A 17,546-nucleotide genomic window follows, 5' to 3' on the forward strand; every position below is an offset into this window, starting at 1 on the left:
ATTCATAATAGCCAAAACTTGGAAGCAACACAGGATTCCAAAAACAGATGAGTGGCTGAGTTAAGTTGTGGTCCATAATATACACAATGGAATACTACTCAGATATTAAAACTGGTGAATTCACCTTCTTCACCTCATCTTGAATGGACCTTGAAGGAATCATGTTAAGTGAGATCATCTGGAAGACAAGGATGAATATGGGATGCTCTCACTCATAGACAGAAGTTGAAAAACAAGATCCGAATGGGAAAAACTAAGCAGAACTTGGACAGGAGTTGGTGTATTGCACTAAAGTAAAAGACTCTGGGGTGAAGGAGAGTGTTCAGGTCCTGGAACATGATGGCAGGAAGACCTAGTGGGAGTTGAATCGTTATGTGGAAAACTGAGAAATGTTACGCATGTACAAAACTACTTGTGTTTTATGTTGACTGTAAACCTCAGTAAAGAAAAAAATTAATCCCTCAGTAAAGAAAAAAAAAAAATCCCATGTTCCCTAGTACTGCTCAGTGATCTGAGGGAATATATATATCCTCCACCTCCCATGATATAAGAACAAGCCTGGCAATACTTGCATTTTTAAACAAGAAAAAGGGTTGACATGGGTAAGTTTTAACTTACCTGAAATTATTGCAGCCTAGGACCACTCCAACTATGTTTTTGCCTATGTCATGCACATCACCTTTAACAGTTGCCAACACAATAGTGCCTTGGTAAGGGTCCTGTGGAAAAAGTCAGTTAAAGAGCTAAGGATTTCTGTGCTCATTTTAATGTAAATCACTTAGTACCCTAGAGATGAACAGGTCTCAAGACCAAAAGCAACTTAACACAACTAAGATAGTCTTGACAACTGATCCAGAAGTCCAATCATGTATTTTGCAAGCAGAAAACTGGAAGCCCAAAAAGTTTAAAGGAGGGATAGCTAGGTTGGTTAGCTCAGGGTCACACATCCCAAATGAGAGGCTCGATCACTTCAAGGAACAGCTGAAGTTCAAACACAAAACAATACTATAGTTGAAGACCATATGCTTAATCAAGGGGGAAAAAAGAAGACAAACACTATTACTACCAGGAAAGGGTAGAAAGATGGGGGTGGTGGTGGGGTTTGGGCAGGTGAAGCAGTACCTAATGAACTGCATATGTCACATCAGAATCTGAACAACTAAAACCAATGGCATGGCAAACAGATATATGATTTACCATCTTATTTCTTCAACATTGACGGACTATTGCATTGTAAGCATCCCCTCTCCTCCCTCAAAAGGAAAAGATAGGAGAAAGAAGACCCCCCCCCCAAAAAAAAAAAAAAAAGGAAGAGAGAAGAAAAAGGCATACAGGGCATGGGAGACTTTTGTAAACACTATTCCTGTCTACTATCGATAAGCTCAGATCAGCTCAGGAATTCGGAATCACAGGAGCCAAAGCTCACTGAGCTTCACAGGGAGTTAAACAAGGTCAAAAGCATGATGATTTACTATGGCAGTACAGCCAAGGAGAATTAAATTGAATGCAGAAAAGGTGCCAAGGACATTACCAGTATACAAAGAATATTCAATTAAGGTTTCGCAAAACCAAACATTACTTACTTAATTACTTCAAGGGCAGGAATAGATTTTCATAGCTACAGTATCTAGCACACAGTACCTGGCACATAGTAGAAGCTGAAGGGATGAAATGGTTTATGTCTTGAAATTATGGGCTTTGGGGTCAGATGGTGGCACAGCCAGTATAGTGCACACATTACCAAATGCAAGGATCTGGGTTCAAGTCCCTGGTTCTTACATGCGGGTGGGGGAGGGGGGTGTCACAAACAATAAAGCAGTACTGGAGGTGTCTCCTCTCTGTTTCTGTCCTTCTCTCCCCCTATCTCTCAAACTGAATCAAAAGGGAATAGACACTCCAAATGGCAGAGTCATGAAGGCAGTGAGCCCCAGTGATAGTCTAGTGGCAAAAAAGAAAGAAAGAAAATGAGTTATGGGAACAACAAACTAGACCCCTTTGTGGGCCCCATAGTACCTTGCCCTCAACTTGGATCAACAATGGTAGAGAATGTCCCATCCTCCAATGGAAGGATAGACAGCATACTCTATGCTACACCTGAGGAAGATGGGTCCTGATATTGGGGCAGCTTGGAACGTTCCTAGTCATGACCACAAAATGTGAGCTCAGATCTACAGGGATGCAGAGGTCACATAGGCTCCTAAACTGAATATGGGCCCCAGACCAGATCAAATTGATGGGGTTTACAGTCAATAATATTTATACCCCTTTCCCATATTAGGGAGCTACTCTCTTCCCTGATCCAACTTTCTGTTCCTTTTCCAGCCATGATATCATCTCACCAGACAGTAACTTGGATTCACCTGCATATCAGATGTCAGGCTCGGGGGGGGGGGGGGGGACAAACTAGTATAGCCACAAGCTCTTTGGAATATAACTAAAATATGCCTGCTAGCTATCTACAAAATGGAGGACTCCCCCTCCCCCAACTCTTCATCTGTACTAATCCAGACTTTAGGTTCATGACTGGTCAACAATTTGCTTGGCTTTGTATGTTAACTCTCTTTTCAGCCACCAGGTTCCAGATGCTAGCTTGATGCCGACCAGACCTCCTTGGACAGACAACCCCACCAATGTGTCCTGGAGCTCAGCTTCCCCAGAGACCTTCCCCACTAGGGAAAGAGGGAGGCAGGCTGGGAGTATGGATCGACCTGTCAATGCCCATGTTCAGTGGGGAAGCAATTACAGAAGCCAGACCTTCCACCTTCTGCATCCCACAATGACCTTGGGTCCATACTCCCAGAGAGTTAAAGAATAGGAAAGCTATCAGGGGAAGGGATGGGATACGGAGATCTGGTGGTGGGAACTGTGAGAAGCTGTACCCCTCTTATCCTATGGTTTTGTCAATGCTTCCTTTTGATAAACTAAAAATAAATAAATAAATAAATAAATAATTTATGGGCTGCATTGGAAAGACTATGCTCAGGGGCTGGGCAGAGGTGCACCTAATTAAGCCCACGTTATAGTGTACAAGGACCTGAGTTAAAACTCATGACCCCCCTTCCATGAGCAATGAAGCAATGCTGCAGGTGTCTTTCTTTTTTTCTACCTACCTCCCCCTTTTCTCTTGGCTTATTTCTGTCTCTGTCCAACAAGTAAAATTAAATTAAGCTAAAAAAGAAAAATTATGCTCATATAAGAAAACTTCAAAATGGAAGCCAGGTGGTGGTACACCCAATTGAATGTATGTGTATGTTACTGTGTGCAAGGACCCAGTTTCAAGCCTCCAGTTCCCACCTGCAGGAAGAAAGCTTTCATGAGTGGTGAAGCAATGTTTCAAGTATTTTTTTTTTTTTGGAATATAAAAAAAAATTATCTTTATTTATTGTATAGAGACAGCCAGAAATAAAGATAGAGAGGATGAGAGACAGAGAGACACCTGCAACACTGCTCCACCACTCACAAAGCTTTCCCCCACAGGTGGGGGCTGGGGGTCCTTGTGCACTGTAACATATGTGCTCATCCACCACCACCCAGCCCCTATTACAAGTATTTCTCTGTATTTTCTCTCTGTCTTTATCAAATAAATAAATAAATAAACAAACATTTAAAAACATTTTCAAGAAGCCACATTCAAAAGAAAACCCTTGAGGAGACCTGGGTGGTAGCGCAGCAAGTTAAACACACCTTAAAAACCCTTGGGTATTCTGATACTTGGCTTTGGTCGCCACCACCACCCCATTTAGGCTCTCCAACGTCAATTCTTCAGAGGGCCCCAAGGCTGGATAAAATGACTTGCCTCTTCTTCTACTGTGTCATTAAGCACTTTAGCTTCTTCTCTTTCTTTTTCCATGAAAGGAATAAGATGACTGACAGCCTTCTTCATGACTCGAGCTGATTTTATAACCTGGGAAAAATACAAAGAGTCAGGAATCTTTACCAAGCGACCTCAATGATTGCTAATGGACACTTGCAAGGACCCACACAAAGATCCTGGTTTGAGCCCCTGGCTCCCCACTTGCAGGGGGTGGGGGTGGGGTCGCTTTACAAGCAGTGAAGCAGGTCTGCAGGTGTCTCTTTCTCCCTCTCTATCCTCCCCTTCTCTGAGCCCCAGTGATAAGCCTGGAGGCAAAAAAAAAAAAAAAAAGAAGAAAAAAACAGAACAGGGTCTTTTATAAAATTCATCACTGTCTGCTAAATAAAGTTCAGGAGTGAAAAAAGATGTGCATGGTCTCAAATGACATAATTAAAGCAACATAAGATCCCAAAACCTAAAAAGTAGTAGAAAGGCTGATGAGACATGAATTCAGTCCTTTTTTGTTATTATTTACTTATATGATAGAGACAGAGAGAAATTGAGAGGGGTGGGGAGATAGGGCAATAAAGACAGAGATACACATGCAGCACTACTTCCCCAGGATACGGTCTTCGGTTAACAGCTATATACCACTGTTAATTTCTTGGTTCTGACCACTGTCTGTGATCATATAAAAATATATCATAATGGGTAGAAGCTGGGTGAGAGATGCATGAATACTTTTGAACTCCATTTGCAAGCCTGTCTTTAAGTCTAAAATGAAAAATGAAAAAGTTCAAATTAAATTAGGAATCGCTAAAGACTGAGAAAGTGCCACAGATTGGAGCAGATTAAAGAGAATGAGATTCCTTATCTCAGTTGTGAAGGTTTCCACATTAACATGTTAAAACTTGTCCAACTGTATCCCAGTATAAAGCTGTAGGGGTGGAGAGACAGTATAATGTTTATGCAGATAACTTTAATGCTTGAGTTTCTGAGCTCCCAGGTTCAATCACCAGCACCACCATAAGCCACAACTGAGCACCGGTCTGGTTAAAAAAAGGGGGGGGGATGGAGGGAGGAGCTGATGAATGCATGAGGGACACTGGGTAATTAATAACTAAAAACAGAATGAGGAAACCAGAGGTGGGGGGGTGGGGGAGAACAGGATGTTTTAGATTTTTCTATTCTTCACAACCCTAATTTTTCCTATTCCTATTCTTCACAATTTGCTAAGTAGTATGTTTTTCTTCTTCTCCCTCCTACCCCCTTTTTCATTTACTTTTCATAGGACAGAGAAAAGTTGAGGTGTGAAGGAGAAAGAAAAAGATACCTGCAGCTTCACTACTCATAAAGCTTCCGCCCTGCAGGTGGGGATGTGGGATTTTGAACCCAGGTCCTTGCTCAAAGTGACGTGTACACAAAATCAGGTGCACACTACTGACCTCAAAATACTTACACTTAAGGAGGAATATTGGCTGGTCAAATTAAATCTAATATTACAGACATTATATATATTGACTTTTCTTTTCAACTGAAGGGCCCTAGAAATGGATTTTTACAGACTATTCATAAATGTATTAAAAACCTGACTAGATCTCAAAGCCTGAATTCCTATAAAAATTAAAAGCTGAAAAACTGACACAAAATTTAAAAATGTTCTTTTCTTTCAGTTGTGAGAACCCCTTCCCTCAGGCCCCATCTTCTTACAAACCTGAGGTAGAAACATTTTTCCAGCTCCAAAAAGGTCACCAACAGTTTTCATGCCATTCATCAGGGGCCCTTCAATTATATTCAGAGGCCGAGGATATTTTTTCTGGTTCAGCCTGGCTTCCTCAGTATCCTCAACAATATATTTTTCAATGCCCTTCAAAAAAAAATCACATTGAGACTTGTCCTTACAAGAATAAACAAATGGGCCGATATCAAACTAAAAGTTTTCTGTAAAGCAAAAGAAACATACATCTAAGTAAAAAAATGTAGATGTTTCCACATCAAACATCCAACAAAGGGTTAATATTCAAGATAATACAAGTAACACAAAACTCCACAATTAGTAGACATTAGAGCAGAACAGACACTTTTCCAAAGAAGACGTTAGATGACTAATTGGCATGTGAAAAAATGTTCATCACTTCTTATTTTTTTATATTTACCTATTTTCCCTTTTGTTGCCCTTGTTTTTTATTTTTGAAACTATTATTGTTGTTGCTGTTGATGTCATTGTTGGATGGGACAGAGAGAAATGGAGAGAGGAGGGGAAGACTCGAGGAGGAGAGAAAGATAAAGACACCTGCAGACCTGCTTCACCACTTGTGAAGTGACTCCCCTGCAGGTGGGGAGCCCAGGGTTCAAACCGGGATCCTTATGCCGGTCCTTGTGCTTTGCGCCACGTGCGCTTAACCTGCTGCCCAACTCCCCCATCGCTACTTATTACTAGGAGAAATGGCAATCAAAACAACAGTGAGATATCATATCACCTCATGCCTATAAGAATGCTTGTTATTCAAAAGACAAGTAACAAGTATTGGAGAGGAGGTGGATGGAACAGAGCCCTTGGCTGGGAATGTAAACTGGTGTAGCGATTATGAACATAAGTATGAAGAATCCTCAGAAAATTAAAGATGGAAATCCATACAGTCCAGATACTCTGTTTCTGGGTACTTACTCAGCAAGCATTAAAATTTTTCACAAAGATCTGTGCCTTTGTATGTATAGGCAAGAACTGGAATCAATCCAAGTACCCACTATTGAGCAAAGAAGATGTGGTTCATACACACAACCGTCTATTACACAAATAAAATGAAAACATGAAGAGATGGCAGAATAGCTTATGTGGACAGAGTGCTGCTTTGCCAGATGTGAAACCCACCGCTTAAGCCCTGGCCCCCACTGCCCTGGAGGAAGCTGTGATGCTGTGATCTCTTTCACTCTCTTTCTGCCAGTCTCCCTCTCTGTCTCTGTTTTTCAAAAAAGAAAAAGGAGGAGCTAGGGACACAGCATAATATTGGTGTCTGAAGCTCTGGGGTCCCAGGTTCAATCCCCAACACCACCATAAGCCAGAGCTAAGCAGTGCTCTATTTCTCTCTCTTTCTTCCTGTGTGTATTTTGTTTAAAATAAAACAAACAAACAAAAAAGAGGTGGGGGGAGAAAGAGAGGAGGAGGAGGAATCGGAGGAGGAGGGAGAAAAGGAGGAAGAGGTGGAGGAGTTGGAGGAGGAGGAGAAAGGAAAGAGGGATGGATGGATGGATGGATGGATGGATGGAAAGAAGAATGGAAGGAAGGAAGGAAGGAAGGAAGGAAGGAAGGAAGGAAGGAAGGAAGGAAGGAAGTCTACTCTCAATAATATGGCTGTATCAACAACTTGGTCAAGGAGATTAGCAATATTGCCATTCTAAGTTGAAGTGTTCTCTTCTGTGTGGGCCTGTCCTCTGCACTGTAGATATTTAGCATCTGTATAACAGTAACATGTCTCATACCCAGCTTTACCAATCAAAAATGTCTCTCAGGACAGGCTGGGAGTATGGATCGACCTGTCAATGCCAATGTTCAGCAGGGAAGCAATTACAGAAGCCAGACCTTCCACATTCCGCACCCCATAATTCCCCTGGGTCCATGCTCCCAGAGGGATAAAAAATAGAAAAGCTGGGAGTCTGGCAGTAGAGTGCAGTGGTTTAAACGTACATGGTGCAAAGCGCAAGGATTGGCATAAGGATCCCAGTTCAAGGCCCCGGCTCCCCACCTGCAGGGGAATCATTTCACAGGCAGTGAAGCAGGTCTGCAGGTGTCTATCTTTCTCTCCCCCTCTTTGTCTTCCCTTCCTCTCTCCATTTCTCTCTGTCCTCCCTTCCTATCTCCATTTCTCTCTGTCCTAACCAACAACGACAACATCAACTACAACAACAATAATAATAACTACAACAATAAAACAACAAGGGCAACAAAAGGGAATAAATAAATAAATATTTTTAAAATTTCAAAAAAAAGAGAATAGGAAAGCTATCAGGGGAGGGGATGGGATACGCAACTCTGGTGGTGGGACTTGTGTGGAGTTGTACCCCTCTTATCTTATGGTCTTGTCAGTGTTTCCATTTTATAAACAAATAACTAAAAATATGTATCTAAGGCTAGGGAGATGGCATTGTAGTTAAGCAAAAGACTTTCAAGCCTGAGACTTTGAGATGCCAGGGTCACTCCCCAGGCCCACCCAAAGGCAGAGCTGAGCAGCGCTCTGAGCGCTCTCTCAAACTTTTTCTCTAAAAACTCATTAAAAAAAAAATAGGTAAACAAATAAAAAACTGAAGAAAAAAAAATGTCTCTCAGTACTATCAACTGTGTCAGAGGTGGAGGTGAGGGCAGGGAAAGAGGTAAGGATAAAATTAACTGGGAGGTGGTCAGAGGAATCTCCTTGCAAGTTGCTATCAGCACCACCTCTCAAGCAACGGCATCGGACAACTACCATGAAAGAGCTTCCAGCCCTCCAGTTCACACTCACTTGTATCTACACGTACCTTCACAAGGGCATACTCAAGACGTTCTTCAATGGAGCTGTTCCTCCACTCATCAGTCTGGATGACTTTCTTGCCTCCTTTGCCATGGGTCTAAATTAAAATTAGAACAAAGAGAGATGGGCACAATAGATCTTGAACTCTATGGCAGGAAAAAAAAAAATGGTGCCATATTCTCCTTCTCAGTTTCCAGTCCCTAGAGTACCTGACATGAATTAAGATCTCAATAGATATCTGAGGGAAGGAAAGAATCTTTTAGGATTAGAGTCTTTATTTAGTAAAGGGACAGAATGAGGTTCAATTTATTTTTCCTTTCTTAAAAGATAACAATTTAGGATTAAAAGATACCCAGGACAGTAAAAGAAGAGCTATCTGCACCTAATAGGCTTTTAGAATTCTCGGCAAGGATCATCATTACCACAGAAACATCTGCAGACAGATTGTACATAAACCTAAGCCAGACGCCATCCTGAAAGTATGCCCACTAAGAGGCATACGACAGACTACATGGCTGCTCAAGAACCTGGCGGTCTCATAAGGCAGGTAGAAAGCATATGAAGAAAAGTGCCAGGGACTCAATCAGTAGAAGATGATCCAAACAAGTCTAGGAATCTTGAAGAGGTGATCATCACAAATTAACAAGGTAAAGGGACATTTTATTTATTAATTTTTATTTATAAAAAGGAAACATTGTCTAAATCATAGGATAATAGGGGTACAACTCCACACAATTCCCACCACCAGAACTCTGTATCGCATCCCCTCTCCTGATAGCTTTCCTATTCTTTAACCCTCTGGGAGTATGGACCCAAAGTCCTTGTGGGATGCAGAAGGTGGAAGGTCTGGCTTCTGGAATTGCTTTCCTGCTTTCTTCAACAAGTTCACTGCTCTCCAAAAATGGAGTTAAAGAGCTTTGGAACATGTGAAATTGGACTTTGCCCACCATTTACTATAACATATTGGGCAAGAACTTGGATGTAGACTTCATCATTTAATTGAAAGAGTTGATCATTTTCTTTCAAAGAAAAAAATATTCTTTAACCTTTTTTTTTTTTTAAACCTCGTGATGTTTCTACTTTTCTTGCTCCATTTGCACTTGGTAAATCCTGAAGAATTTCTCTAAGCTGGTGACTCTTGAGAATTATTAAAGCATACCTGCTTTGACTCTTAATCCCTTTCGTGGTAAAAAGAAGTTTCCTTGAAGGTTGAGAGTTAGCTAACATGACAAAGGGGTCAACAGCTTGTGACAAGCCGTAATGGTTACAGTAAGATGGAGGAAATTTCTTATATGATGGACTGCTAAGTTCTTGCAATTGCTGTTAAGTTTTCCCTTGATACAACTGTGACCCAGGGGTAAAACCTCTTGGCAGCTCAGCATGATATACAAAAACAGAAACTTGTAAACAAATTCTGAAAGTGAATACAGACCAAAACAAATGACTGATATAAAATCCAAAGTCAACAAAACCTTAAATGACAATAGTCATATAAATGGGGAGCCCTATCTGTCATAAGTGAAAGAGATGTCTCACATGGGTAGTGGAGGGAATGATGAAGTAACATACCATTTTATGGGTCAAAATTCATAACTCTCTAGTATAATTTCAGGTTTATAGATACTGTGATGTCCTTTTGGACTTAAACAGAACATGTTTAGAGAGTTTTCCTTTCCTACCAAGACCTTGCTGAGGGCTTTGAGCCTGACTGGTTCCATCACTCCCAGTAAACCACCCTCACCTCCCCAACCACCCTGCTCCAAGTAGAGAGTGAAAGACAGAGAGACAGGGAGAAGGAGGAGAGACATAACAGCACTGTTCCACTGACTGTAAAGCATCCTCTTTGCATGGTAATCCCATGTGGTGTCAGGGACTCAAACCCAAGTTAGGAGTATGGCAATACCCTACTGGGTGAGCTAACTCCTGGCCCCCTTCATCAGCTCTTTTTTGTTTTTTTAAAAATATTTATTTATTTATATTCCCTTTTGTTGCCCTTGTTTTTTTTTATTGTTGCTGTAGCTATTATTGTTGTTATTGATGTCATCTTTGTTAAATAGGACAGAGAGAAATGGAGAGAGGAGGGGAAGACAGAGAGGGGGAGAGAGGGAAGACAGAGAGGGGGAGAGAAAGGTAAGACACTTCACCGCCTGTGAAGCAACTCCCTTGAAGGTGAGGAGCCGGGGGCTCGAACCAGGATCCTTACATAGGTCCTTGCGCTTCACGCCACGTGCACTTAACCCGCTGCGCTACCGCCTGACTCCCTCTTCATCAGCTCTTAAAGACAGACTTAGCACCACTAGAAGATAAGTTAAGACTGAAAAGTAAAGGTCATAATGCTCACAGAATAAAAGGACTTTCCTTATCTGCATGAGCAAAAACTGCCATAGAAAAAGAAATCTAGGTGCTCCTGTATCAGGTAGTATATCCTGAAGAGTGTACGTATTACCACGCACAGGGACCCAGGTTCAAGTCCTTGGTCTCCACCTTCAGGGGAGAAGCTTCACAAGCATTAGAGTAGTGATGTAGGTGTCTCTCCTCTCTGTCTCTCTTTCTTCTATCTCCTTGTCTCTTGCCCTCTATCAAATAGAAAGAAAGGGAAAAATAATGGACATGGGGAACATGCAAGCACAGAGCCCCAGCAACAACCCTGGTGACAAAGGGAAAGAAAGAGGAAAAGGAGGAGGGGGGTGGGGGAGAGGAGGGGGAGGGAGAAGGGGAGGGGAGGAGGAGGGGAAGGAGATGAAGAAGGGGGAGGGGAGGGGAAAGGGAAGGCGAGGAGAGGGGATGGGAGGGGAAAGGAGGAAGGGAGCGGGAAAAGGGAGGGGAGGGGAGGGGAGGGGAGGGGAGGGGAGGGGAGGGGAGGAGAGGAGAGGAGAGGAGAGGAGAGGAGAGGAGAGGAGAGGAGAGGAGAGGAGAGGAGAGGAGAGGAGAGGAGAGGAGAAAAGAGAAATCTAGGGACTGTTGGTTAAGCAATGTGCTGAGAATCAGAATGTGATTAAATGTGCAACAACTAAAACCTAAGATGTGTCCTGGGTCCATCAGAAAAATCAAAAACATTCTCAAGATTCTGAGAAGAGGGCCATGTGTTCAATGTTGCAGTCTAAACTCTCATTAGCTTAACTGAGACTGAGGCTAACATGAACAATTTCAGACAACTTGATCTTGTAACCCTTGAAACTGATAAATCAGGAATATAGTTAATTCTAATTTATCCTCTGCCAGGATAGTTTAATATTCTTCAGTGGAAGAGGAAAAGCCAGCAGCTCTGTCAGAGTGGAATTCACATTTTAACAGAAACAACATTAACAAAGTTGGGCTACCACTTTCCCAACATAATTTGTGAGGAAAAAAATGGGTTCCAAAGCCCCCATTTTCAGAAACAAATTAAAAGGGTCTTTTTGAAGGAAACTTTCAGCTTTCTGTGAATTCTAGGAAACAAGTAACTATGACAGATACTTAACACACCTACTTCTGCCCAGCACATACAAACTAAATGGGAAACAAGGAAGTGATACAATTATTTTTATGTTTTTATTTCAAATGTGTATAGCCCTCAAGACCTAAAGTGCAAAACCTTGTCACAGATGGAACAGATCCTAATATAACAGGCATACAAATATAAACATATAATAGTGGGAACCAGATAATAACCAGATAGATAATAAATCTAAAAGACTAATTATAAGGGATAAAATAGAAAAAAAACTAATAAAGTGGAATGATGTTCCCAGTACAATGCTAAATAGATTAACAAAGCAGCACTGCAGTACAGTTCTATTTTTGTTAAAAACAAACAAATAAACAAATGTGTGCAAGGGGCCGAGTTCAAGCCCCTGGACCCCACCTGCAGGGAGAAATCTTCACGAGCAGTGGAGCAGTGTGGCAGGTGTATTTCTCTACTCCTACCCCAATTTCTCTATCTCTATCAAAAAGAAAAAGAGAAAAATGAAAGAAAAAGAGAGAGAGAGAGAAAGAAAGAAAGGAAGGAAGGAAGGAAGGAAGGAAGGAAGAAAGAAAGAAAGAAAGAAAGAAAGAAAGAAAGAAAGAAAGAAAGAAAGAATGCAAGCTAGCTACTGGAAGTAGTAGATAAAATTCTCTTATCTCAAATAAGACGTTTTAAGTTTGATCCCTAAAAATGCAAGTGCAAGAATAATATTCTAGTTCATTCTTTTCACCTCTAATAAATAAGTAAATAAATAAGTAAACTGTTAAAGAAAGTTTTTTTAGGGGTCTGGGTGGTGGCACAACTGGTTGAGCACACATGTTACAATGTGCAAGGACCTGGGTCCAAGCGTCTGCAGGGGCAAAGTTTTGTGAGTGGTGAAGCAGTGTTACAAGTGTCTCACTCCCTCTCTATCACCTTCTTCTCTTGATTTCTGGCTGTATCTACCAAATAAAGATAATAAAAATAATTTGGAAAACAAATAGTTTAATTACTGTTATAATATCTCAACACTGTTTAATTCTTTTCCTTCTCTGCCACCAGAATTACTGCTGGGGCTTGGTCCCTGCAGGATGAATTCACTGCTTGTGGTGGCCTTTTTTTTTTTTTTTTTTTTTTTTTGGTCTTTATTTGATAGAATAGAGAGAAATTTAGAGGAGAGGGAGAGAGAGAAGGAGAGAGAGACCTGCAGCACTGTTCTGTCTCCTGTGAAGCTCCTCCTTTGTAGGTGGGGAAGAGGAGCTCAAACCTGGGTTCTTGCATGTGGTTACCTGTGCACTTAACCAAGCATGCCAGTGCCCTGGCCCAGAACATGCTTCTCTTTACCTGGGCGTAACGTAAGAGCTTCTCAGTGGCTTCAGGGTCCTTATTCCAGATGAGATCTTCACAGAGCTGGAGAAGTTCCCTATGGATGTCATCATATACGGGAAGGTTCCCGGCGTTCACTATTCCCATGTCCATGCCAAACTAAGTTCAGTAAAAGAAAAATAAGAAACAGTAATGCATTAAATCTGGGTAAGGCAAACATCTATCTGCTCAGAGGTTCAGATAGAAAGATATTTTGGACCAAGTCTCTGTTGCAACTTCTCATCTCTGCTGCTGTCGCACAAAGCAGCTGCAGACAATATACAAGCAAGTGGGTCTGGCCCTGTCCCCAACAAAACTTCACTCCAGAAACTAGTAGCAGGGTAGAGTTAAGAGAAGGGCGAATATGGGGTGATCTCACTCATGGGCACAACTTAAGAAACAGAATGGGGAATCATGAAGTAAAACTTGCTGGTTTGAATGCACCAAAACAAAATACTCTGGGGGAGTCGGGCACAGCGGGTTAAGCATATGTGGCGTGAAGCACAAGGACTAGCATAAGGATCCCGGTTCGAGCCCCCAGCTCCCCACCAGCAGGGAATCGCTTTACAGACGGTGAAGTAGGTCTGCAGGTGTCTATCTTTCTCACCCCCCCCCACTCTGTCTTCCCCTCCTCTCTCCATTTCTCTCTGTCCTATCTAACAACGATGTCATTAATAACAACAACAATGGGCGGAGGGTAGATAGCATAATGGTTATGCAAACAGACTCTCATGCCTGAGGTTCCAAAGTCCCAGGTTCAATCCCCCGCACCACCATAAGACAGAGCTGAACAGTGCTCTGGTAAAAAAAAATAAAATAAAATAAAAAATAAACAATAATAACTACAACAACAATAAAAAACAAGGGGAATGGGGCCGGGTGGTGGCGCCTCTGGTCGAGCGCAGATGCTACAGTGCACAAAGACCTGGGTTCGAGCCCGCGGTCCCCACCTGCAGGGGGAAAGCTTTACGAGTGGTGAAGCAGGGCTGCAGGTGTCTCTCTGTCTCTCTCCCTCTCTAGCTTCTCTCCTCCTCTCAATTTCTGGCTGTCTCTATCTAATAAATAAATAAATAAATAAAGATAATAAAAAAAATTAAAAGAAAATAACAAGGGCAACAAAAGGGAAAATAAATAAAATATATTTAAAAAAAAAAAAAAAAAAAAAGACTCCGGAGAAGGAGGGCAGAAAGGGGGGGTGGAAGGAGGGGAGGCTTTCGAGTCCTGGAACTCTATGATGGACCTTATTCGGGAGGTGAGAAATTGTACCTATGTGCCAACAACTATATTATCAATCATTAACCTCCCAATTTAAAAAGGAGGACGAGGACGAGGAAAGGATAGTTACTTTGCCCCAAGCAAAGAAGCAAAGGGTGAGTTCATCAGGGCAAAGTGGCCTTCTACCATACCTGGATTGCATGATAAAGGAAAACCCCGTGCATGGCTTCTCGAATGGCTTCCATTCCTCTGAAGGAAAAGGACAAGTTGGAAAGACCTCCACTTATTTTGGCTCCAGGTAATGTTTCCTAGAACAAATTTAAAAAACTGTGAAAAGACTCCCCTTTTTTTGTTGAAATGGGCAGTTATATCTTTCAAGAGATTATCCACAGAGAGAGGAACAAAGAATAATAATTAAAAAAAAAACATGTAAGTTAGAAGAAATTCAGGGATTACTATAGCTAGATATAAACCAAACCTTGTCATATTATAACATCACAAAGCCATTGTTTCATAGTTCTAACCTTCCTAGGGGAAAAAAAAATTAATTAGTGACTTAATACTTATTTACAAAAGTATACATAGGGAGGTAGTTATGTTGTCATGAGTGGGTTGGAGGGGAAGAGAGGGCTGAAGGAGAAAAAAAGGGAGAAACTATGTATAAATGTGGACAGACTGTTGTAGAGATGATGGTTGGTCCATGTCTACAACCTTAGGGGAACTGTGGTGGATTGCAGTGAGGCAACTGAAGATTCAGAACTCTGGTAGTGGGAATGGTTTGGGTTCAAACCCCTGCTGACACTTAATTCTGTAATATAAAAATAAATAACTAAAAAAAAGTTAACTGAGTTTTCTTATTTTTTTTATTAGAGTACCTCACATAAATAAGCTCTGGCTTATTTATGATATGCTCAGGGAACTGAACCTGTGACTTCCAGAGCCTTAGATACAAATGTCTTTTTGCATAACCATTATGGTCCACCTAGATGTCTTCAGATTCTATCTGTATTAAGCTGGAAAACAAGAAAGCTAAACTATGTTGTTTATACAACTGATTGTCGCTATTTGTGGTATTTTCTTTTTTAAAAAAAAAAATTTTTTTTTTACTGATTTATTATTGGATAGAGACAGAGAGAAATTGAGAGTGGAGGGGGAGACAGAGAGGGAGAGAGACAGAGGGATACCTGCAGCCCTTCTTCACCACTCATTAAGCTTTCCCCCTGCAGGTGGGGACCAGGGGCTTGAACCCAAGACCTTGTGCCCTGTCACGTGTATGTTCAACCAGGTATGCCACCTCCTGACCTCCCGTGGTATTTTCAATAAAATCACCAGACTACCGAATCAGGAAATACTGAAAGTCCTTGTTCCTGAAGGAGACACAGATTTAGGTTCTTATGAGCCTCAGGTCACAACATGCTCCCTGCTGATTAAGACATAATCTTCTTTTTGGATGTTTGTCTCTAAAGATACCTTGCTTGATATATATACTTGACTTACTAACAAGAGCACACAGAGAGAATGGCACTGTAACTTAGATCTAAAGGAAGTTATTTGACATACTTGGTTAAGGACATATATCACCATGGGTAAGGATCTGGGTTTAAGCACCCTTTCCTCTCCCCACGTGCAGGGAAGATGCTTCATGAATGGTGAAGCAGGTCTGCAGGCGTCTTTCTCTCTCTCTCTCTCTCTCTCTCTCTCTCTGCCTCCCCTTCCCTCTCAACTTCTTTCTGTCCTGTCAAATAAGAAAGAAAAAACAAAATAGGAAAAACAATTTTTAAAAGTCAGAAAATCATAAGAAGCTCAAGAATATAGTAAAAGGGGAGCCAGGCTGTAGCGCAGCGGGTTAAGTGCACGTGGCGCAAAGCACAAGGACCAGAGTAAGGATCCCGGTTTGAGCTCCCGGCTCCCCACCTGCAGGGGAGTTGCTTCACAGGCGGTGAAGCAGGTCTGCAGGCGTCTGTCTTTCTCTCCCCCTGTCTTCCCCTCCTCTCTCCATTTCTCTCTGTCCTATACAACAACGACGACATCAATAATAACTACAACAATAAAGCAACAAAGACAACAAAAGGGAATAAATAAATATAAAAATTAAAAAAAGAATACAGTAAAAGATGGTATTAAGTAGACCAGGAAAAGAAAACTTGTTATAGACTGAGCATCATAATCAGAAAGCATTTTCTTGCTGACTTCAAAAGAAGAACATGTGGGTTAGGCCATTCAGATTTCTTTGCCAAGACTATACTTTCAGGGATCATATCTATAGTATGTTACTAGATTTCTTTGCTACTCTGTCAACAAAAGACTGCAAAAGCCCTAGAAGCATTGACTGGAAATGAAGGGTCACAATTAAGTTGAGACAGCAGTCGAATTCACAAACACAAAGTCTACAGATAGCTTGGATTATAAAGTTATAAAGAAAAGCAACGAATTATTATCATGATACTCAGGAAGATGATTACTTCATCAAATTCAAAATATGGATCTTATTAGAGAAGCAGGGGTAACAGCCATGTTCTACCTTAGGACTAAATGAAAGCTATGACATACTTAATGATTTATTATTTACTATAAACTGCATCCATGCCCCAGTGTGTTCACATGATAGGTTAAAACTACATATAAGGACTCGGGAAATAGCTTGTTTGGATAGTGTGATGCTTTGTCATGTGTGTGACCCGGGTTCAAGCCTGACCCCCACAGTGTTAAAGGAAAAGCTTCATTCAGTATTATAGTCTTTCTCTCTACCTATCTCTATCTCTCTCTTCCTCCTCCCACTGCCTGTCGTTATTTTTAAAATATTAATAATAGGGTAATAGGGCCTGGGCGGTGGCGCACCCTGTTAAGCGCACATAGCAACGTGCATAAGGACCCAGTTTCCAGCCCCACTCCCCATCTGTAGGAGGGCTGCTTCACAAGTGGTGACTCAGATCTGCCGGTGTCTATTTTTCTGTCTTCCTCTCTGTCTCCCATTCTCTCTGTCCTGTCAAATGAAATAGAAAGAAAAAAAAAAAGCAGATGGATTTGTAGTGCCACCACCGAGCCCCAGAGATAACCCTGGTAGCAAAAAACAAAAAGAAATTAATAATAAAGAAGTAAATAAATCAATAAAAGGGCATATAAAGGAAAACTAATGGAAGTCCCAGGTTCAGTCCCCCACACCACCATAAGCCAGAGCTGAGCAGTGCTCTGTAAAAAGAATAAAAAAAAAAAAAAAAGAAAAACAATAAAGGTCCATAAATTT

General features: G+C 41.4%; 1 protein-coding gene and 1 pseudogene across 2 annotated transcripts in view; one reads left to right on the plus strand and one right to left on the minus strand.

The window, feature by feature from the left end:
- Positions 1-614: 614 nt before the first annotated feature.
- MTR (5-methyltetrahydrofolate-homocysteine methyltransferase) overlaps positions 615-17,546 on the minus strand; it is a 77,998-nt gene continuing 61,066 nt past the window's right edge. Inside the window, exons 17-22 of one of the 2 annotated variants that reach the window (XM_060191941.1) lie at positions 14,494-14,610; positions 13,067-13,207; positions 8,306-8,395; positions 5,508-5,660; positions 3,797-3,904; positions 615-719 (exon numbers count right to left, since the gene is read on the minus strand). In XM_060191941.1, coding sequence (XP_060047924.1) covers positions 615-719; positions 3,797-3,904; positions 5,508-5,660; positions 8,306-8,395; positions 13,067-13,207; positions 14,494-14,610 — 714 coding nt within the window. Of the gene's footprint in view, positions 720-3,796; positions 4,843-5,507; positions 5,661-8,305; positions 8,396-13,066; positions 13,208-14,493; positions 14,611-17,546 lie in introns of those variants that run through there. The other variant, XM_060191942.1, reaches the window with a different exon arrangement.
- LOC132539114 (small nucleolar RNA U3) lies at positions 16,538-16,646 on the plus strand (annotated as a pseudogene).

This window comes from Erinaceus europaeus, chromosome 6, assembly GCF_950295315.1.
Source record: "Erinaceus europaeus chromosome 6, mEriEur2.1, whole genome shotgun sequence".
Lineage (NCBI taxonomy): Eukaryota > Metazoa > Chordata > Mammalia > Eulipotyphla > Erinaceidae > Erinaceus > Erinaceus europaeus.